Source organism: Cordyceps militaris, assembly GCF_000225605.1.
Source record: "Cordyceps militaris CM01 unplaced genomic scaffold CCM_S00002, whole genome shotgun sequence".
NCBI classification, from domain to species: Eukaryota; Fungi; Ascomycota; class Sordariomycetes; order Hypocreales; family Cordycipitaceae; genus Cordyceps; species Cordyceps militaris.
Genome location: NW_006271970.1, coordinates 2,245,939 through 2,268,969, shown reverse-complemented (window position 1 = coordinate 2,268,969; position 23,031 = coordinate 2,245,939). Strand labels below are relative to the sequence as shown.

Sequence of the window (23,031 nt, the reverse complement as noted above, 5' to 3'; positions counted from 1 at the left end):
CCAACTCAGGCCGCGCGCGACGTGAGAATCATGGGTACTTATGCAAGGGGATGGGCATGAAGGAGCAGAAGGGCAAGAAAGGGCATTAATGTACAGAGTAAAGGACGGCAATGTGATAGCCTGGGGAGAGGGAATGTTGAACATGACACCCCCCCCTTGCGCGTAGATGTGGATTTTGCATTGTGGTGGCTTTGACTGCAGATATTCATAGCCGTGTGCAACTGTGAGTTTTGGCAGGGGTGTGGTGGGATCACGGTCTGGACTTGATGATCAGGATTAATATAAAGAGCTGAATGGACAGTGACAGAAGGAGACACATTGAGATGGTATAATATTGATAATAATTCATGTTTTGGCAGAGGAACGCTGCCAAGTGAGGCGGTGCGGGCCTGGGCAAGAGCAAGCATCAAAGGTTAGTACCTACCTCCTGGTACTACAGGTACCAGCCATCCATCCGTACAGGCTGTTTATCAGTGGTTCGGTTTCGGGTTCGGCGCTATACACCCACTGTAGAGTTCTCATTAGTGGATGCAGCAGCCCGCTGGAGGCGCTACAAAGGAGGATCTTTTTGCGCTGTCAGAGCCTCCGTCATGGAGCAACAGGCGCCTGTTTGGTGTGACTTGGGGGCTGTCTAGCGGCCCAGGCAGCCTGGGCACCACTGTAAGTATTATTAGTAGGTCTCTTAACTCGAGCCACCGGGCCTGGTCGCACCCCTTCCGACTTGACAACCTTGACCTTTCCTTTCCCTTCATTTCAAGCTTTCCAACTTCAACCGCGTCAAACAGCTTTCAAAGCGCGATCTGACCTTGACACCCTCATGCTGTAGTCTCTCACACTGGTATGCCTCGGTTGCATTTCTACGCTCGAGCTCTCTTGCTAACTTTGCTCATGTAGCATCCCTCACCTCTTAGCTGGTATCAAGTGAAGAGAAGCTTGCCACGCTGTCGCTCCCATTGCCTGACGCATCACGCAGGCCGATAGGAGCCGGTCGCGACCGGGTCCAGGCGCGCCAGTGTTGACCACCCAGTCACTGAGGGAGATTGGCCGGAGAGCCCGGGAGACGCAGAAAAAATGTCGTCGAGCACGAGGGCCACGCGCTCGCGCTTTTCCAGTCCCGCGCAGCAAGGCGTCGCCGCGCAGGGCGTCGGCTCGCCCCTCGAGGTCAAGAGGAGCTCCGGCAACGCCATGTCGCGGGCCTTTATGGAGCGATGGATGGAGCCTTCGGTCCAGGCCAAGCCCAGCTACGAGGAGGCTGGTTTGATGCGCGGCGGCGTGCTCGAGGGCATGATGCCGCTCGGCGTACTGCCCAAGCCAAAGAAGCCGGAGAATGCCGACGGCGGCAGCGGCGGCGGCAGCGCGCACGGCGTCCGCAGGGTGATTCTCAGGACGGGAGGCGCGAACAAGGATAGAAATAGCGCCAGTAGCGGCACAGAAAGCAACGGCGAAAAGGGCATCACGCCGCCGTCGTTGGGCAACGCGGTTGCGGGCAGAAAACGCGCGGCATCGCCGGAAGCCCGCCCGACGGCCGCCTCGTCGCGCCGGTCGCTGCCTGCCAAGGGTGCTCTCAAGAAAAATGACGACGACGACGATTATAATCCCGGAGGCGGAAAGCGTAAGAAGCCTGCCCGACGGTCCCAACCGGCGGCCCTGTCCAAGACTCAGGAGAACCAGGAAGCGGAGGGGGAGCAGGCGGCCCCAGCGCTCTCGCCAGGTAAGCAAAGCATGACACCCACCCTCCAATGAGAGCATGTCTCACGAGACGTGAATGGGAAATTTCATGCCGCTCTTATTTTTTCATGAGCCGCATTTATTAACGCGACAGACGGAGCAGGCTTGAAACACTATCCTACGGCGTGGGCCCTGAGGACCTTGTACGATGAAAAGTCGCAAGACGCCGAGTTTGACTCGATGGTGACGGATGTATTACAGCAAACGGCAGATGATGACACGCTTGACGAGTTCTCCAAGCACATCGGGGAGCAGAAGCGCGAGGGAGGGACAGACAGCGGCGACTGCTACTACTTTGCGCCGCCGTCGACAAATCGCGGGCTGGAAGCGCAAAAAGCGCAAAAGCCGACGGATGCGCAGTACGGCGAGCTCGTGGGCGACAGCGAGGATGAGGAGGAAATCGAGGAGCCCGAGGAGCTGCATTCACCGGCAGCCTCGGCATCGGCTGGTGGGCGTGAGACGACGGCGGGGGAGAGCGACAGACGAGCTGCCAAGAAGGCCAAAACGTCACACTCATCATCGGGCACGAGCAAAAGCAGAAACCTGAGCGGCGCAGGGCAGCACAGTCATGATGAGGAAAACGAGGTAGCGGCAGCGGATGTGACCACTACTGCGACTGCCACGGCCACGACCACGGCCACGACCAGGGCAGACACAGACACACCATCGCGCAAACGCCGACGGCGCAACTCGACATCGAGCGATTCATCGCTCTCGTCGGCCGTGACACTACCGTCGCCCGAAATGCGCAACAAGGTTGGCGCAGCCACTATTGGTGCAGGTGCTGGCGATGGCGGTGGTGGTGGTGGTGGTTCTGGCAGTAGGGGGGCCACTTCTGGAACGGAAACTGGAACCGCGACCAGCGCCAGCACCAGCACCAGCACCAGCAACAAGCCCCGAACCCAAAAGCTCACCAACCCCAGACACATCCAAACCAAGCTCACCATCAGCAACAACACCTCGACCGGTCGAGTCTCATCGCGACCCGTCATTACCGCCCCAGCAAGGACGCCTGCCGACTTTACTCTCCGGCCCTCCAACACCATCGTCGCCGCCCCGTCAGAGCTGCACTCACCTCCTGCCTCACCTACCACCCACAACCACTCGTCCCAGTCACGGCAGGCTGGCATGCCCGGCAGACTGGCCGCCCTGTCGCATCCGCCATCTCAGCCGCCACCCAAGGCCAAGAGTGCCAAGTCGAGGGCGGCAGCAGCAGCAGCAGCAGCAGCAGCAGCAGCTCCCGAGGGTTCTGATGCACCCATGCAGCAGAACGACGTCAAGCGTGGGGAGGCGGCGGCGGAGGACCTCGCCGCTATCTGGGCACGACGTCACGACGCTCACAACGTCACAAATGGCTACACGGCCACCGAGAGCGCGGTACGCGGCTCAAGCGAGCAGCGCGCCACAACGCCCGTCAGCACGACGAGGCGGACCACGCGCCGGTCCGTTGCCAACAACCCACCGCCCACGACGAGGGCTACGCGCTCGGCCACGAAGCGCCCCAACGATCATATTGATGAGACGGTCTCGCCGATTCCCTTGTCACTCACCGGCGATGATAGCTCGACGGTAGGAGGATCGCGCGCCGTCACGCCGACGGGCCCGCGCCAGTCCAAGCGACCCAAAGGGTTGCGCGTCAAGTCTTCGTAAGTTTCCCACAGGCACATGCATGACTGCCCCGGCTTTCACTTCATCGCTCCATGACTGCGCCACAGTCCGAATCGCCTTGTTGAACTATGTGCCAGTCGGACGGCGTGCTGCTTCAACCACCGAGGAGGCGAAAATTTCGCCCTTGCCCCGCATGCCGGTCCTACGCGGTGATGCGCTCATGTCACTAATCAAACTCGTCTCATGAACCCTATTGCTAATCGTTCTATACAGTCCAGTCAAAAAGAGCGGCGGGCCCGCGGGAGGACTTCCAAGACTGGCGAGCGAAAGTCGGTCTCTGTTCAGAGCCGGCACACCTAAGGACCCGGTACGTATGATGCACACCGTGTTTTTTTTTTCGGGCCCAGACGAGCAGACCGCAGATTGTCGGCGCGCGAACGGCAAGCAGATAACAAAGGAGGACGGCCCAACCCGTCTGCTTGAGAGGACACGCGTGATTGCTCAGATATCGCGCACTGATTTTGTGGCGGATGTGTGCTGGCCAGGATCTTGCTAGGATTACGGCACTCACGGTTGCTACTAGCGGCTTCTACGCGTCACATTGGTCGCAGGTGCCCGAGAGACGGCATGTCCGGGGCGCCTCGGCGCATCCCAAGCAACATGGGCGTCGGCTGTCAAATGCGTCGCCGTACAGAGAATCACAAAAAAAGGAACCCAGACTGACTTTTTCCCAACCTAGGCGACGGATAACGATGAATTCTGCTCCGCGTGTGGCAACGCCGGCGACGTGCTCTGCTGCGACGGCTGCCCCAGGTCGTTCCACTTTGAGTGCGTCAACCTCACCCAGTCTGAGGATCTGCCCGACGACTGGTACTGCAGCGAGTGTATTATGCGCCGGTTTCCCTCGCGCGTCCCGATTCACAAGGGTGCCTTTGCGCCGGCCCTCAACGCCCTGGAAAAGAGCATCCCCCGTGCTTTTAGCCTGCCCAAGCACATCCAGAACCGCTTTGAGGGTGTCAAGGCCGGCCCCGGCGGTGACTATGAAGAGATTGTGGGCAAAACTGTCAAGTACGTACTTTTTTTCTTTCTTTCTTGTGCTCGCCCCCGCGCGCCCAACCCCTGTGACATAATGTGTAGGGGCAACGTGGATCGATGACTAATGCCACTACTTGTAGGAGGAGAACGGGCTTTGATGAGACGCCCGATCTGTTCAAGCAGCGAGACGAGAACCAGCCGGTGCTGTGCCACGCATGCCAAAAGTCGTCCAATGATACCAGGGCCATTCTTCCCTGCAGCCTCTGCTCGTACTACTGGCATCTCGATTGCCTGGACCCCCCCTTGGCCGTGCCGCCGGTCCTCAAATCATGGCGGTGCCCGGCTCACGTGGACCATATCCTAGCCGACGTGCCTCGCCTCGCGCCCGCCCACAAGTTCCGCAAGATCAAAAACGCCCAGCCCATCACACCCATCTTTTCCCGTGGCATCAAGAATAATGGCCACATTGAGATTGACTGGACCGATGAGCCGGAGCCGCCCAAGGATGCCGGCTGGCCGGACGCCCTCTCTTTCGGCCGCACCTACAAGGTGCCTGTAAACGGTATCATTCTCGACTTTGTCGAGCAGTAAGTAACCCCCGACTATGATCCCCGTTGGCCAGACAAGCTAACATTGGGAATGTCAGGCGCCAAAAAGCAGGCGCAGGCTACGGCACGCGCCAGCAAGAGCAGCGATGTGTGCCCTACCCATCCCCCACGCCGCAGCCGCCAGCCGACGACGGCCGCAGCCCCAGCCCGCTGCGGGGATCGTCGCTGGCCCGCAACCTCAACGACTTACAGGCGTCGCTAAACCTCGTCGGGCTGCGGCAGCAACCGACGGACAAGATCTACGAGCTGACGCAGGCGCTACTTGCGAACGTCGACGACAACATGATCAGCCTCATGGCAGAAGGGAACGCCGACAACATGGCCCTTGGCAATCTGAATGACAGCGACCGCCTCAGCCTCCGTGCCACGCTTGCCCAGATGGACGCCATGAGCGCTCGCATTCGCCAGGTCCTCGACGGCGACGGCGACGTCAAACGGGAGCAACAGAGGCAGCAACAGCAGCATGATGTGTCGAGCATCCCCACGCCAGATCCCACGGCCGCCACCTCGACGCCGCCGCCCGCAGACGACTACACCGCTGCCGCCCTCAGCAGCCCGATTGTGCCGAAAACGGAGGAGGACTCGGCATTGACTGCCATGGCAACGCTGTCGGAGCCTACGCCGCCGCTCACTAATGAAAATGGCGATGACGGCCCCATGGATATGAACTAGCCGGGCCATTTTCCCCTCCTTAATGACCGGCTGATCGTCTTGTTTCTACTTGACCTATTCAACCTGTTCTGTTTGTATTACCGAGCCATTCGAATCGTTTTTGCTTTCTCTTCTTTTTTCCGAGCGCTAGCAGCGGGTTCATTAAGGGATTGAACTTTAGGGAGAAGTCTCTTACCGTACCGTATTTGTTTTTTTTCTTGTTTTTTTTCTTCCTTCTTTTGACTTGTTCCATATCCCCGGTTATTTTCTTTTTGTCATGGGAGAATCAAGAAGGGACGCTGAAATCATCCATCATCCGTCTTGTACGCAAAACAGCGGCGTTTTTTTGTTTAAATATGTGTATGCTTTTCTTTTATACAGCAAGGAGAGAACCAACAAGGCTTTAATTGCAACCACTGGTGTTTCTTCTTGTTTGAATTCCTGATACATGTACGCATTATTTGCATACCACAACACAGAATCTCACTCACTAGCCAGTCTGCTCATGCATTGCAATGTAAAAACGACGACGTGTCTTGATCTCTTGCATGCACCTACTTGGTCCGGGTCGTGTCTGAGAAATGACAAAAACTTCATGGATTTTTTGCGTGAATTCGCCCCGTTGGTGCCAACAAACTGTACTATACAACGACCTTTTTTTTGCCCTTGCCTTTCCATACATATTGCCCTTTGTTCCTGTCCAGCCAACCATCAAGTCTGTCTTCTCATTCCTCCCCAGAAAACAAAAACACAAAGAGTGCGTGTCCCTGACAGCAAATGCACGAGGGAGTTTTGCTTTGTTTTTATTTTTCCCATTTGTGTTTAGACAATACCAATATAAGAAAAAAAAAGAAAGCAACCGTACAAAGAACACGTTGTAGAAAGAAGAGCAATCAAGCAACGGAAAAAAAAAAAGAGAAATAAAGAGTGATTCCTTGAAAAGAAAACCTCAAGGTCTACCAGCGGGGTTATACTTGGAAAAACACTAGGTGAAGCAAGTATGCGCCACAAACAGGCTGACATGATGCACCAGGCTTGGTAAATGAATCATGAAAAGATAAATCAAACAACCTTTTTTCTGTAGCCTGCACTTTCATCAAACATGCTGCCGCGTCCTTCTTTCGCTCGTTTTATCTGCTGGAAGTGCGCGATGGAATGAATTTTGGTCCCCCGTACTCTTGGGGGCACTTTTTGCTGCATCTCAACACGGCAAGTACAAAGAATGTGCAGGTGTGTGTAGGTGGCGGGCGTTTCAATCGTATAGATGGAAATAATCGACGAATGTAGAGAAGAGGAAGAAAGAGGCACCAAATGTCGAGGCAGAACAAGTAGGGCAGAGCCTCGCTGTGCTTGAGCTCCAACCCTGCGTGTGGCTGGTAGATTGTGCCGAGAGCCCGCCCTTTGCACATCCAGTATTTGCGCTGCCAAGACATGACGACTAGTCGTTGCCGGGTTGAAAAAAGAGGAAAAGAATTCAATATACAAACTCCCAAAACTCCATCATGGCCGGCTGCGCTCGGCTATGGCATGCGTTGATCATCATGGGGCAAAAGGCAGGCCGAGGGTTGATAACCCTTCGCCCAACGGGTCGTATTCGACAAAGCGCGTCTACTAGCGCTGTGGATTGTTAGTACTGCAGCCCATAATTGTATTGAGCTCACTTACTCTTCCGCGTCTACCGTTTGACTGGTCTTGCTGTACATAGCCCATGCCCTGGGCACCCGGCATGCCTCCATATCCGTAGCCGCCCATGGCCATGTTGAAGCCAGGAGGGCCATACTGGCCCTGACCGCCATGCAGAGGCATGGGGTTGGGTTGGACCATGTTTTGCTGGCGGAACTGGTCAGCGCCATGCTGGCCCGGAACGAAACCGCTGTATGGAGTCTGCATCGGGGGGTAGTTGTAGTTGCCCTGGGGACCTCTGTTCATCATAGGCTGTTGGTATTGCATAGGAGGCATAGCCATACCCGGAGCCATGTGTCCGTTGGAGGGGCTATACATCATATTCTGATTGTACTGTTGGAAAGGTACCATGTTGGGATCTCCACCATCGATCCTCTGGCCATTATACCCATTGTCGAAGCCAGGATTCTGGGCTACAGCGTTACCATTATAGAATGGCTTGTTAGCGTTCTGCTGCTGCTGCTGCTGCTGCGGCTGCTGCTGGCTTCCGCCTCCGTTGGCATGTCTGGAAGTTGGTCGGCGCTGTTCGGCAGGAGCAGAAGTTTCGCGACTCGGGGTGCCGCTGGTACGGGTCGAGAGACCAACTTCATCCATCAACCTCTTGTATCCTTGGTTCGGCTGAGCACCGATGTTGAGCAGAACATTCTTGACCGTCTCAACCACCTGCGAGCGGATCGTCTCATCGAAGAAGGGCGTCGTTAGCACCTTGAAAATGAGAGTAGCCCCGCAAGACTGATCGTTGAGGATGGCCTCGAGAATGCGGTCGTTGGGAGTGAAGAAGAGAGCCTGTAGGATCGTGTCGCGTGCTTCCGGCTCAGCCTTTTGGTTGATCACCTTAAGGACGGTCAGGTATGCGACCTTGTGGGTGCACAGGTGAACGAGGTGAGGCACGAGACGGGGTGCCAGCACTGTGCGGCGCAGAGGGAATGTGCACGTGTCGAGGAACCAAGTGAGGAGAAGGGCACCGTTGGCATTGGTGGCAAGCTGGACACTATGGAGGGCAATTGCAGCGGCGAGCATCCGCTGCTGCTCCTTGGTTGAGTGGTGGCTCTCCAAACAGGCGCGCATGGCTCGAGCACCATAGCGACCCTGAGAAATCTCCCACATGCGGCTAAGCATGGTCTCAAAGATGAAGTTGTTGAACGGAGCACCATATTTGAGACAGCCCTGCAGGACATAGTTGCCGTACTGGTCGAGGAAGAGCTGTACGGTATACGGGCGAATGTAATCGACAATAGTGTTCATCTGAACCGGAGTCTTGCAGACGTCGATAATCTTTTGAGCAGCCCAGGTACCATTCTTGTGAACGCCAATTTCAGCCATGTGAGGCGCAATCTCAGTAAGCATGGCATCGCGCAGCTCGTCCGAGCAGTTGTCAAAGAGCTTCTGAACGACAGTGTTACCCAGATAGTCGGACGACAGCTCGGCAATCTCAGGAAGCATGTCGACGGCAATGTTTTCAATTTCGGCCTGGGATAGGAGCTGGTTGTCCACACGCTTGCGAATGTCGCGCAGTTTTGGCGCATCGTGGACGCGGGTGTGAGTGGGCTCGCGAACAGGAGGAATTTCATCGGCAAAGGCGGTAAACTGAATGGCTGCCTGGATGCTGGCGGAGATTTGAGTAGTATCTGCATCCGAGGCACCAAATTGAGCAATGATTTCGAGCATGTCATTCGTCATATCAGGCAGAGGAGGGACCGTGGGAGTGGCAGAAGAAACGGGTGCGTCACCAATGGCGCCAGTTTGCGCAGCCTCGCCCCTGGTAAAAGGATCGGGGCTGGGCGAGGGGAAAGCGCCGTCGTGTCCGGGAGTGTTGGAGGCGGAGGGAGGCTTGGCGAAGTTGATGCGAATAGGGCCGGAGCCGGGGAAGATTTCCTTCCCATTCATGCTAGCCTTGGCAGAGATGGCGCTTTCGACGCGCTCAAAGTTGACAAAGCCGCAGTTCTTGTGGGTGAGAACACGGGCAGAAAGGATGGGACCGTGGGACTTGAACATTTCGTTGAGGGTCGAGATGGTGGTGGATGTAGGTACACCCCCAAGCCAGAGAGCACTGGTGGGACCGTCAAGACCCTGCTCCTCAGGGCTAAGCATTCCGGCATTGCGACTATTGGATCGGCCGAGATTCAGGCCTGCAACAGCATGGGGAAGGTCATCGTAGGGGCTGTCCTCTTGGAGGCGTCGTTCGGCGGAATTGGAGTTGATGGGGGCGGGGACGCCACCGTTCATCTGCAAAACTTTCTTATTGGGCGTAATCTCGAGGACACTGGCTGTCTGGGCTCGAGGTCGAGTGGAACTTTGGCTGGCGTACGCTTGAACAACCCGGTTGTGTTTACGGATCGCGAGATTAGTAGCGGCAATCTGATCCTGGAGGACGGCGACGTAGCGGCTGTCGATACGAACACCGTCGACCTCGTATTCCTCTTGAGGGCGGTCATACTGCTCCTTGTTGTTCATGGAGTAGGAGCGAAAGCGATTATTCTGCTTGGCGTTATAATCGTAGTAGGGGGTAGCGATTTGGGGTTGAGGAGTCTCGGCGAGACCCAGATAGTCCAGTGTCCGCATATGGGTGTCGGATGAATCTCCGTCGTCACGAGAGAAGTGCGACTGCGAGGGAGAGCTGGGGCCGTTGGAACCGACGCTGGCAATACTGGCGAGGGTAGAAGCACGCTCGCGGCCTCCACTGGCGGGATTCCAGCTGCTGAAGATGGAGGGCCCAAAGGGAGAGGGGGCGGTGCCGGGAGCGGCGGAGAAGTTGCCACGCTGAGGAAGCGACCCGGCTCGGAGGCGGGAGAGCAGGGTAGAGGCGCCGGTGCCATTTTCGGGGTGATCAAGGCTTGGGGAAGGCGACTTGTTAAACGGGCTCTGGGACGGGGTGACACGAGCAGACTTGGCAGAGAGCAGGCTGGGAACACCGAGGAGGCCAGGAGCGCCGAGGGCACCTGGCGCGTTGAGTCTAGAGGGTAGAGTGCCGGCGCGACCACGTCGAGTCTGAGGCATGCTGTCAGGGGTAGGCAGTTGACCAAAGTCTGGGAAACCGTCGGTGGGGGATTCGGGGATATTTTCTCGTAGGGGTGTCGAGTTGCCGCTGGTTGGAGGACCGCCCCAAGGATAAAGTGGTGGCATGCTCGAAATGCCTTCTTGTGCCTGAATTTCGCGAGCCCTGAAGTAAGGGTGGGTTAGTTAGCGGGTGATTAGGTGATGAGGGCATAGAGGAAGCGAAAGGTGGAATTGGTCGCCACGAAATGGACATGACGCGTTTGGGGAGTCTAGTCTTAGGGCACGCAGACGACAGAGAAGCGAGGAACTAGGACGAGGGTCGAGATCATACCGTTTGGAAAAGAGTCTGCTGGCGGCGCCCAATTCGTGGGAGGGGGAGCCGGCGCCGGAGCGCGAGTTGGCGGCCATGATGGTGTTAGAGTTCAAGCCGGGGGAGAGGCCAAAATGGCGGGCTGATGAGGAGGAGTCGATGGGGGAGTTGCTGTTGGAGGAGGGCGAGCCAGAGCGGCCCTGGGTGGCTCCAGGATGAGACGAGTAGCCCAGGCCCAGGTGGTCTGGTCTGGGAGCCGACATTATTGAATTACTACTTGATCAATCGATCCTCATTCGGAAGACGGAGATTGGCGAGACGTCGTCGCGGTCGAGCGTAGGCGCTGCAAAGAGACGTAGAAGGAAAAAAAAAAGGGATTGTCGAGATGAAATTACTACTCGCGTCGGCTGCGTAATGGTAGAGAAGACGACAGGTGGGGGAAGCTTCCAATTTCCGATAGCCAGACCCGAAGCAACAGATGAGCTTTTTCGATGACGACCAAGGCGTAGGTAGGTGGTTCTTTGCTTTCTGCCACCGTCGTAAATTGTATCGTGGTGCGTTGAAAAGGAAGCGAGACACCGGGGGGCGCACCAGGGGGTGTGCGGTTTGTGGAGGGGAGCTGTTAGGGGGGAGGGGGAGGAATAGGTAGGTGATCTTTAGAAGAAGATAAAAAAAAATAAAAAAGTATAAAAGTGTTGGTCATAAAAGGGCGGCAGCAGCAAAAGTAAATTACAAGAAAAGTGATGCTGCGAGAAGAAGGACTTTTGACGCCACGATGGCGGGAGCTGTGATTTTGGGGGGGCGGAACAGAGGAGAAGGGGAAGAAGGAGGAAGGATGAGGACGAGGTTTACGAGCGAGGTTGGTGGTGATGGGGAACAAGCACGAAGAGGAGAGGACAAGGAGTGGCTGCTCACTGGCTGCAGCTTCAGCCTACCTTAGCAATTACCTGTTAGTAGGTACTCCGTATAAAGTACAAATTACAGCAACAGTACTGTGTGTGGTACAGTTTGTCGTCTTACTAGGCTGAGCCAAGCAGGGCCGGGCCAGGAGCTACTGGTAGTAGCGATTTATAACAATATCAGGGTACCTAACTAGAAGCCAGATGTTCTACCTGGAGGTAACTAGTACTATTAAAAACCACCACCTGGCTTCTGGTGCAAAGCCCACACTGGCCCCAAACTCTCCCACGCGCGCAGCCCGCAGCGGGCCATGCCTCGTACCTCGCTGTGCATGACAGCAAAAATTCAAGCAAAAAATAAACAAAAAAACAAAAATAGTTGGTTAGCAATCAAGCAAAAAGTTGGGCAAGACAACAAAAATGGCTTGGGACAGCATGACGAGGCATTTTGACCCGAGGCTTGTCGCTGGCTGCCAGCGCACACACACACACACAAACGGACACACCACCACGGGCCTATTTCAGGGGACCTGCAGGCCACAAGATGGGACGGACTGTAACTAGGTACTAAGGTAGGTACCTAGTACCTACCCAAGGTAGTTACAAGTATTAAGTATTACACCCACGGAATTGTTTCTGCTGCAGCGGAATGGATGCTACTTACACACCACTAGTTAGCAGCACAAGGCAAAATAAGGAACGTCTACAAATTACTGACAGCACCAGACCGTCAGGCAGAGAAATGTACCTGTCGCAGGGGCATGATGTCGTGGCGCCGCATTTCGTGCAGGCGGGCTTTCTGCCCAGGTACATGCGGCCAGGCCCCCTCCCCTCCCTCCACTGCAGCCTGTGGGGAGAATGAACAGCAGGAACAACATGAACAACTGTGTTGTCTGCATTGTTATTTAAGGGCTCTACCTACCTACCTACCTATGTACCTACCTACATAGGTACATACCCGGTACTAAGGTAGGTACCCAGCTAGTACATGGTCCCTTCCGCTTCCCTAGCATCCCGCATAACCGGCCCGGGGGGGGGGGGGCGACTTTACTCAAGACGAGCCACCACAAACCCCTTGTCCTTGAGCCGAGCCCTCCTTGACTCGGGCTCATGCATTTTCTCGACAGGTTGACTAACTAAGAAGACAATCCAAGCTTCATGTACGAATTATTACAGAGTAAGATAGTTCTAGTACTGGCATATTGTGGTCGTGGAATTCGACCCTCACCCACCTCACCCACTCATCAGCTGGGGGCCACGAGGTCTTTTGGCTTGGTGTGGGGTTTGGATCAAACATCCAACCACCTCTAACTACAGCTAGACAGACTAATTAAGTTAAACGACTACCTACACGGCACTGCGAGCTTTGTCGTGTGATGACATTCCCAAGCAGTGCTCTTCCGTGAAAATGCCAAAAAAAGAAAAGTAAACTTGGTCAACACTCGTCAGTACCACCACCCCTCTTCGGCCGTCGCACAATTGTGCGCCCCTGGTGCTTCCTCGAACTCATATAATACGGAGTAATGTACATGGGCTGAAAATCTGAAAAACTAAAAACAGGCCAGCCTCTGTCGTTGCGTACCTCAGAAAGCCAACTATTGCCTTTGGTCCTGTTTCCCCATCGCTCCGTCACACCCTCTAACAAAGAACCGACTCTTTATACCAAAAGCACTGCCCCCATCCAAGAAGACACAGACTTTTGACAGTCGTCACTCACACCCATCGCCGGCTCGCTCCCTGGCCAATGACCCTTTTCCTCATAAATTTCCCTCTAATCTGATCTACATCATGCATCTTCCCCGCGCGACATCGAAAACCACAGCCACTGTCCGTCCAACCGCCTCCCCATACGACGCTGGCTATTTGCTCAGCTCCATGAATAAATTGCAAGAATGCGGGATGCAATTAACTAGCAATTCTTATTCATATACTTGGTAACTTACCTCGACAACTCAAAACCAATCTGTAGATCGACTGGCTACTCGAATGCAGCGTGCCGTACCGTGTACCAACTATACTCAAACTACCACCCGGTCTGCCATCCACGACCACATCTTCATCCAAACTCTGCATCTCTAACTACACCTCCATCCTGTAATTTCTCGGGCATTATTATCCGCCCATCACTCCTTCCCGTCCAGTACCTGCATTCACCCCTACTAGGTGTAGCTCTGTTCCCACCACCCACGTTTCAGCACGCGCCATCACATACCAATCGGCCTCTTCTCCTATCCAAACTCACGTCGCCTCAATACAGGAACGTCCCTCTGAGTTTCTTATTTCGCATTTCACATATCTCATAGTCTGTACCCCTGCCATAATCACTATGCATGTCATGAGCCCTCAACTCTGAAACACATCGACGCCCCTGCCCTCTCCCTTCTTATTTGCGCCCTTTCCAAGACAATATGAAACGCCCCCCCCTCTCCCAACCACAGGGGAAGCCAATTGGACCATGAAAAGGCATTGTGGCTTGCTGGACCAGCCTTCCATAGTACCGGACGGAGGACTCTGCACTCTGGCGCCATTGCGGAGGCCACTAATGTTGATGAATCGTTCGTTATACTTGGATATACATCAAGGATTCGTCATAAGTAATGCCTTGTCTGGATCGATACCTGAAATAATGCAGCACGATTCAGGCTATATAAAGCGAGCCAAGGAAAAAAAAACAAGAAATGGGGTTAAACAAAGCGGCAACGCTCAACTATAGAGCCTAAATATGAAGGTAAAAGAAAAATAAAGAAAATAGAAGAAAACATGAATTAGAGCCACCACGCTCCATCCACCCAACCTCTTCTTGCCCAATCGACAAATCAAAGGGGATATCGTAGCATAGTAATATAAAAAGTAGTCCATTTCATCCTACGAGTGCCACCTGCACCAGAAAAAAACAATGTCAAGATGCCGTCTTCACTTTTCCACGCGCTCAGCCCTGACGTTACATTGTGGCCGAAATGACACAACTCGAAAATAAATCAATGTTCCCATGGTCCCCGATCCTGTAAACGCCATACTTGTTGCATTAGATGTTGGTTGTTGCGCTCCTCTGATGTCCGTTTTCGTCATGTACTCGCCCTTGACCCGATAGCATCCTGGCAGTCTGGCGCTTATTTGCCTTGCTTCTTGAATGCCAATAAATCCGCCAGTGTACCGAGGGGGCAGCCGTGCCTCAGAAAATCGTGAGCCAGCAACTCGTCCGCAGACGCGCGGCTCTTGACGTCCACGCACAGACAGACAGACAGGAAAGCCTTGAGCTCCTTGCTCAGCTTCTCCGGCTTCTTGAGGCGTGGTGTACCATTGGTCGCAATAAGGTACAGGGCCTTGAGGGGCTCCTCGTTCAGGTAGGGTGGCTCAGATTCGATCATCTCAATCGCCATAATACCGAGAGACCAAATATCCACCTTGGGTCCGTATTCCTTTTGCTTCACCACCTCGGGCGCCATCCAGTAGGGTGTGCCAACCATCGTGGCGCGCTTCGCTCTGGCATCCGTCAATTTTGCGCAGAAGCCGAAATCGGCTGCTATTTGTTAGCAAAAATACAGTCAGGGAAAAGAGGTATAGACATACTGATCTTGACGTTGCCGCGGGCATCCAAGAGGACATTGTCACTCTTGATATCACGGTGGATAATATGCTGTCTATGGAGATGCTGGAGACCACGGCACGTCTGCAAAAGTTAGCATCCAATTCGAACAAAATAGGGAAGCACCTAGTTTTACCTCGTGGCAGATGGTAGCGATTTGCTCCTCGGAAATAGAGGGGTTATTGTCAATGACATCGGTTAGCGCACCACCCTCCATGAACTCCATGACAACCCATAGCTCGGTATTGTTGTTGCGCAAAAATGCGTCGAGAAAGTTGACAATGTTCTTGTGTCGGCTGTCCTTCATGACCATGATTTCGTTGACAATCAACTCCTTGCGAGGTTGGTGGGCGAGATCCATTTGCTTGATGGCAACCTGGGCTCTGGGACCCTGTTGACGCAGGACGTCGCGGGCGATGCCTACAGCAGTGTCCTTGATCTTGGCCACGTAAACGGAGCCGGAAGCGCCCTGGCCAATCTTTTTCTGCTTCGAGTATGATAGGTTGGGGTCATCCTTGGAGACGGCCTCTTTCAGCTTGGCCATGACTTCGTTCTCAGACATGGTTGACATGCGTACATCCTGCTTCTTCTCGGCAGGCTTGGACAGTGCAGCTTCGGCGGCCTTGACCGAGTCGCTAGGAGCATTCTGAGAAGGCTTGGGAGCCACGTTTAGAGGCTTGACAGGCGCAGGCAAGCGGGATGCGCCTGGGCCTTGGGGAGGTCGCTGCTGGCCCTGCTGGCTGCCAGGCGGATAGCGGGGACTCTGGATGGAGGGGCCATTTTCACGAGGACGTTGACCATTGGGACTGACGCTGGACTGTGGGTTGACAGGAGGTCGCGAGGAGCCGCCGTTGGAGGGAGGAGCAGGTGCAGGGCGCTGCGCGCGTAGTTGCTGAGGGTTTTGAGGGCCTTTGGGAGCAAGCGGAGCGGCTCTGGTGGGGTTGAATCGATCGGATTGGTCGCGGGAGGGCGAATCGGTGGAAGAGCCACCGCCAACTTCTTGTCGAGCCAGGGGGGTCTTGTGTTGAGGCAGAGAAGCGTTATACTCTGCTAGCTCACGTCGTTCCTGCTCGAGCTGCTTCTGACGTAGCTCTTCCTTTCTGGCATTTTCCAGTTGCTGGCGCTGCTGCTGCTGCTGCTGGAGTTGCTGCTGCTGTTCGGCTTGACGAATGCCATTGGCATTGGATGGCGCGGAGGTCGCGCCGTAGGGAGAGACCTGAGGGGTTGGAGGGGCTGGGCGCGGAGGTGCGATGCCAGCACCACTGTAGCCGAGCTGTTTCTGAGCTTGTGCGGCGGCAGGGGGGGTGGGTGTAAGAGAGGGGTATTGGTTAGGGTTCTCGGCACGCTTTGCTAGGTCAGTGTAAAAATCGAGAACTTCGAAAACCGCCTGAGGATTACGGTAGTAGTCTTCTTTGGTGATGGCAGAGGAGTTGAGCAGCTTGGACCACTCGGGAGGCAGGCCGGTGAATTGGCCTGTTTGGGAATCGAAGCCTACGTGGATGGCGTGAGAGAAGTTGGTGGGATTGCTGACACCGCCCATATTGGGGGAGGCGCCGTAAATCAAATCAATCCACTCGTACAGCTCATCGTCGGTGCCGACTTTGATGCGAAGGGTTCTTGTCTGACCGTCGTCATCGCCGGGGTTGCTGGAGGCGCAATCGAGGCGGCGCTTGATTTCAAAGATGATGCCGGTGGTCTCGACTCGGCCAACGTTGAGGACGTCCTTGAGGTAGATTGTGTAGATGACCTTGCCGCCCTTGCCACCCTCTGTCTTGTAGAAGTCGAGAGACTCTTTGCGAAGAATGAGGTACTTGTTCTTCCAAGGTTGAATAAAGTTCCGGTTTTCTCTGACCTGGGCCCAGCCCTCCTTCTTGATAGCGACGCCACCCATGCCGTCGGCGGGGTTGGTCTGCTGGCGAGCAATGGGTAGGGAGATGGTGGAACCGGAATATGTCGAGGTGGCGGTACCGGGAATTGGCGAGATAGCCATACTTGACATGCTGCTGGCCATGCTGCTGGATATGCTGCTGCTGCTGGACATGCTGCCGGGCATGCTATTCGTGTTTGGCATGATGTTGAGCCTGGGTCTGTCGGTGGGGGGCCGCGGCGCAGGGCCTGGGTTCATGAACTGGCCCGACGAGTATACGCTGCAAGGAGAAGCAGGACAAGGTCAGCCACGGCATTGTTGGAGAGCGGGATGGGGACATGGTATCAAGATATGAGAGTTGGGGCGGCAAACAACGGCGGCTCGAGAGACAATGTGGAAGAAAGGAACGAAGGGAACGAAGGGGAAGAGGGGTTAGCGAGGACGAGCGTACCTGTTTTGCGACATGTTGGATTAGATTTAGTATTATGGAAGCGAGGATGTATCATGTGCAGTGCTGTCCAATGGCGCGTAGAGCAAGATATCGGCTTGCGAGACTCGAGGAAGCTCCTTGAGGGGGGGCGAAGGGCTGCGCACGAGGCAAACGGGGCGGGATTGGAGATGCCGCAACGATTGGCGCCAGAGAGGGTCGGGCTGAAACGGGCGAGATGAGGCGGCGGCAACGCGGAGCGACTAACGAGCGAGACAACGAAACCAAGCGCTCAGGAATACAAAAAAGACAAAAAGAAAAAAGACCGACTTTGGCTATGTGGTGCAAAGTATAACCGGGCAAGGAAGAAGGGGTAAGGGTTCCGAAGCCGAGTTTAGCAGCGCAGCTGGAGTGGACACATGCGGTAGAGAGGGAGGGGAGGCGGTCTGGTTGGTGGTAGTGGTGGTGGTAGTGGTGGTCTCTGTGTCTGTGTCTCTCCAGCCAACGGTGGCGGAAATGAGGAGGAGCACGAGGAGAGAGGAGAGCGGGGGAGGATTGCTGCGGCGGTTGGGCGGCGGGAAAGCCTCGCGACTGGGTATATCTCGAGAAGCGCCGTGCAGTAACAATTATGGCAGAGTGCTGCGCGACGATGGCACCGGCGCAAAAAAAAAAAAGGAGAAAGGTCACAGGAAAGAGTCCAACGAATCGGACGGGTGTAGGGGCGCTGTTCTTGTATGATGGCGGGACGAGGTTGGTTGGCCCAGCGTAGGAGAGGAGGAGGAGAGGAGAGTGAGCGAGAGAGGGTCCTGGCTCCTGGCACATGTATGTATGGAGTAACTACTCCGTACCGTAACGTTATTATGGATGATCACATTGGAAGGGGAAGGGGGCCATCTCTGTCCACCGGCACCGCACCACTGGCACCACAACGTCTGCAGCCCAGCCAAGGCAGCCCAGCCTAGCCTTTCAGTGGCAGACGGGCAGCGTTGAGACAGTGGGCTCGCTTGACTGTGTGGGCTGCGTCTAGCGGACTCTACCGGACTTGCTGCGAGGTGCCGACGAGTTTTACAGAGTACAGACAGACAGACACCTTTTGATCACGTATACTGCATCCGTGTTGACATATTCGCAGTCCATCATGGAGGGGAAAAAAATAAAAAATATTATCCAAGCTGCGCCTCTGTTGGCTGCCACCTTCCAAGTCTGCAAACGCTGTGACTCCCACTTCTGCATGGAGCCGCCGGCTCGACAAAGTTCCCTACTAACTAGTTAGCACCCCGCCCGTTGTCTTGTCCCCCCCCCTTCCATCTACAAACATTGGACCTTTTGCTAATTTTGCCCAAAGCCAACAACGGCGCATAACCTTGCCAGTATTAACGGCCGGGATGGTCATTATGTCACTTTCTGTATCAAACATAGAAAAAAGACCACTTTCCTTAGTCCATCGCCGGCCCATCACCGGCCCGCCAACGGGCTAGTCTCCTACCGAGCCCAGCACCCCTAACTAGAACCTTTGGGCGCATCAAATATCGGTAACTACCTACTAACCTAGGTAGGGAGAAAGAAGCCAATTGCCTGTCTTACCCGTTAATCAAACTGATAGATGACATACGTAGGTAGTCTCTGGTGGCCTCTCGCTAAGCAACTACATTCCTTCTTCTCGAAATCACGAACCCGTCGATGGCGCCACCGCCCCAGAACCCACTACGTCGCCCTCCACACATCTGGCCTGAAAACAAAACCTAGTATCGACAACTCACATTCGTTATATGTACCCATCGGGCAAAACACAAACAAACAAAAAAATTGTGAAATTCGGCGCCTACAAAGTACAACCAACACAACCCTTTTTACAGATGGAACACACACACGCCTGCGTTACCAGCAACCCCCACCAATAAACAGACAAGACGACCAACAAAGAAAAGGAAAAAAGGGAAAAGAATGCAGAATACGGGGCCGAGCTAGCATGAAATGCAAGCTACCCGCTGCAGAAAATCCGGGCGTCCATTGTGCAGCAACTGAAACGCCCACCGGCGGCCTCGTCTCCTTCGCCACAGCCACCATCACCTTCACCATTTACGCATACCACACGGCGTCATGGAAGAAAACCGGCACCACAAACACCACATCTCTTCTCCGAGCCCACATTGAACGGATCCGAGTCTGGCGACCAAGAAACGAGAAATAAATAGATAAACACCTTATATAGCCTGTGTGGTAAGTCATGATAGCCGGGGGGACCAGCAGTCTCCACGTGAAGAAACTGCCGTTTCACCATTTATATCATTTGCCCGCTTGATAACGCCTCCGGCGCCGGAACACGCTCGCGAAACAAACGACGACACTCGCTTCGTTTGGGGACTGATTCTTACGTGCGAGCGTCAACATTACAAAGAAAGACAAGTGACCACTTCAGAGGCCTCAGTGACACATCCAATGACTCTTCAATCAACTCAAACCATATTTCGAGTCATTGTTCAACAGACCATCACATGGGCAGCCGCCTCGTAGTCAAGTCCTCACACACAGAGGCAGTGGCGCGTCTGTTGCAGCTGGATGACATCATTCATCATATATTGAAACTAAACTTTTTTTATCATCGTCTTCCCCACACTCTTCCGCCTATGCACATCTATCGCTGCACAACCTCCACCTCTTGGCCCTCAAACTTGGGCAGCTCCGACTGAATCTTGGCCCAGTCCTTGCTGCCGTCCACAAGGCTCTTGACGGCCTCGAGAATTTTGGCCTCGTCGGCGCGCACCTGCGTCGTCGAGTCACGGTCGCGCAGCGTGATCGTCTGGTCCTGCAGCGTCTGGAAATCCACGGTGATGCCCAGCGGCGTGCCAAGCTCGTCGTTGCGGCTGTACCGCTTGCCAATGCTCGCTGACGAGTCGTCCACGCGGCTTGAGATGCCCATGGCGCGCAGACGCTGAGACAGCTTGCGCACTTCGGGCTTGAACTGCGTGTTGGAGGACAGGGGCACGAGAAGGACTTTAGTCGGCGCTACGGGGGGAGGGAAAGACAGAACCTGCAATTGCGTGTTAGTAAAAATGGCATTTTCGGCGACTGGTGAATAGCAGGTATCTTGGTAGTAGTCACTTACACCGCGGGCCTCGTCGGAACCATCGCTGCCGCGGGTCCAAAAGTTGTGCTCAATCAGAGAGTACAGGATACGGCCGATACCAAAAGAAGGCTCAATGACATTGGGTGTAAACTCGCGCGTGTTCTCGACACGCTTGCGGAACTCAATCTTGATGGAGTCGCTCGTCACTTCGGCCTTGCCGTCGCCGACGCCGGGGACATCAAGCGAAATCTTGCCGCCATCAGCCAGCTGCTTGGAAAGGACCTCGCGCTGCTCCTGCGTCGTGGCCTCGAGGGCCGTCTCGACAGCCTTGGCGTCCTTTTTGAACAAGGGGCCAAACTTCTTCTTGTCAATCTCCACCTGCCACTCCTCAATCACGCGGGGCTGCTCCAGGCGCTCGCGGACGAGCAGGGCCGCGCCCGTCTTCTTGGCGTGCACCGTCAGGTCGTAGGCGCTGCGGTCGGCGCAGCCGACGCACTCGACCCAGCCCGTCGTCGTGTACAGCTCGGCATCCCAGCAGTCGCAGGCGTAGTGGGCCATTTCGTTGGCCATGTGCTGGCGGAAGCGCATCTTGCTCATGTCGACGCCAATCTTCTTGAGGAAGAGGTGGATGCGCGCGAGAAAGTAGCCGAGCGTCTCGTTGTCGACGACGCCGTCCTTGACGGCCTGGCCAATGGTCATGGTCCGGGTCGTCGTCTTGCCCGCCAGCTGCGTGTTCTTGTCGAGCAGGACGAGCTCGAGGCTTTCGACCTCGTGGAAGCGGCTGTGCTTCTTGCCGCCTTCGGGGTCGACGTAGTGCTCAATCTCGGCCATGAGGAACTCGCGGACGCGTAGCAGGCCGGCGCGGGGCGAGATCTCGTTGCGGTACGACTTGCCGATCGAGGCCGAGGCAAAGGGCATCTGCGACTGGTTGAACTCGAGCAGCTTGGCAAAGTTGAGGAACTGGCCCTGGGCCGTCTCGGGGCGCAGGTAGCCAGGCAGGTTGCTGCTGGGGCCGATGGAGGTCTGGAACATGAGGTTGAAGGCGACGGGCTCCGAGGGCAGCAGGCCGGTAGCGGGATTCTTGAGGTCGTACTTTTTGATGAGCTCGCCGAGCTCGGGGCCGCCGTAGTTGTCAATGCGGGCGAGCACCTCTTCGTACTCCTGCACGACGGCGTCGTCGAGCTTGACGGCGTCGGTCTTGGCTTTTTTCTTCTTCTTCTTGTTGGGGTCCTCGTCTTTTTCCACAACTTTTTCGCCGCGGGCCTCCTTGTCGCCCTTGAGGCGGGCCTCGAGGACGGCCTCGACAAAGTGGTCGGCGCGCATAATCTCGCCATTCTTGGGGTCCTTGCACATGAAATCGGAAAACTTGTCGACGTGGCCGCTCGTCTTGAGCACCTCGTGCGGGGTGAGGGCGGTGCAGTCGACCTCAAGCATGTCCTCCTCGAGCACAAAGTGCTTGCGCCAGAGGTCGACAATGTTGGCCTGGAGGGCGCAGCCAGGCGGGCCGTAGTCGTAGAGGCCGCCGACGCCGCCGTAAATCTCAAACGAGGGCGTGTAAAACATGCGGCGGCGCAGCATGGCGTCGAGGACGGGCTTGTCGAGGGGCTGGCCCTTGAGGGTCGTGGCTTGCGACGTCATGGCGGCGTGCGATTGTGGTTGCTTCTTCTGGCTGCGGGCTCCCTGGAGGGCGTATCGTCGAGCTGGCGCGGTGGAAAAGCACCGCGGCTGTGGTTGTTGTCGCGGGAGGGGTTGACGATGATGGTGGTGCCAGGTCAAGGCGGGGTGGTGGTGGTTTCTGCAGCGAGCTGCTGTCAACAAGCTGTGGCTGCAGGTGCTGGATCTGAGTGGAGCTGGTGGGAGGAAAAACAAGTGACGGATGGAATTCATTCACAAATATTGTTGGAGAACGGTTTTTTTTTCTGTAGAGAAAAAGGAAGGGAAGAAGAGACAATTGAATTGTCCAGCGTGAGTCACGAGAGAAAGAAACTCTTGGAATGCCGCACGTCGGAGCTGTCCCAAACGGAGGGGTCGTGTGCCAGCCAGTTGGGTGACTCAGGGCACTGAAGCTGCTACAAGCCTGCCAGCAAAGAGTGAAGAGGGCGCGCTGTGGTTGTTTTTCCAGTTGCCCTAATGAAACTGTTTGGCTTCTCCACTGGGGATAAAATAAGGTACGGAGCAGCACGGCAAAAAAATAGCGAGCGGGTCGAGCGCGCGTGCTGTCTGCTGCGAGGCAGGTCGCGGAACGAATTGGAAAGAGATGGGATGCGCTGTAACGTAGTAAGGCAGATCTGAGCGAGCGTGTTAGCGACAATGATTGTACAGGGGCGTTCTGCGGGTGGTTGTTGGCGCGTGTTGCGGTAATGGGTTGGAAAGGGGCCGGAATTGACGCCGGAGCATCTCCAAGAAGGAACCAAAAGCCATCAATCCCATCGAATTAGTGGACTGACAGGCCACAAGTCCAGGCACCTCTACCTGGCTTGTGAGGCAGCAGACCATCTCCAAACCCCACTGGCTGGCCTTCTCAAGATTCCCCACATAAACTTTTCTGCCAGTCGACTTTTTTTC

At 55.4% G+C, this 23,031-nt stretch overlaps 4 protein-coding genes across 4 annotated transcripts; 1 reads left to right on the top strand and 3 right to left on the bottom strand.

Moving 5' to 3' along the window:
• Positions 1–528: 528 nt before the first annotated feature.
• Positions 529–5,651, top strand: CCM_02631 (Zinc finger domain-containing protein, PHD-finger; the record flags this gene model as incomplete). Its single annotated transcript, XM_006667783.1, has 7 exons — positions 529–660; positions 982–1,711; positions 1,823–3,374; positions 3,610–3,868; positions 4,076–4,404; positions 4,512–4,958; positions 4,994–5,651. 7 exons carry the CDS (start codon positions 529–531, stop codon positions 5,649–5,651), a joined length of 4,107 nt encoding a protein of 1,368 aa, XP_006667846.1.
• A 1,041-nt stretch (positions 5,652–6,692) lies between these two features.
• On the bottom strand, positions 6,693–10,883 carry CCM_02630 (RNA binding protein Jsn1, putative; the record flags this gene model as incomplete). The annotated part of the gene is made up of 4 exons (XM_006667782.1): positions 6,693–6,764; positions 7,114–7,247; positions 7,292–10,473; positions 10,642–10,883. The coding sequence occupies 4 exons, from the start codon at positions 10,881–10,883 to the stop codon at positions 6,693–6,695; spliced, it is 3,630 nt and encodes a 1,209-aa protein (XP_006667845.1).
• A 3,746-nt stretch (positions 10,884–14,629) lies between these two features.
• CCM_02629 (protein kinase Chm1, putative) lies at positions 14,630–17,437 on the bottom strand (the record flags this gene model as incomplete). The annotated part of the gene is made up of 4 exons (XM_006667781.1): positions 14,630–15,039; positions 15,090–15,189; positions 15,242–17,252; positions 17,424–17,437. 4 exons carry the CDS (start codon positions 17,435–17,437, stop codon positions 14,630–14,632), a joined length of 2,535 nt encoding a protein of 844 aa, XP_006667844.1.
• A 2,597-nt stretch (positions 17,438–20,034) lies between these two features.
• CCM_02628 (glycyl-tRNA synthetase 1) lies at positions 20,035–22,104 on the bottom strand (the record flags this gene model as incomplete). Its single annotated transcript, XM_006667780.1, has 1 exon — positions 20,035–22,104. The coding sequence occupies one exon, from the start codon at positions 22,102–22,104 to the stop codon at positions 20,035–20,037; it is 2,070 nt and encodes a 689-aa protein (XP_006667843.1).
• Positions 22,105–23,031: the final 927 nt, after the last annotated feature.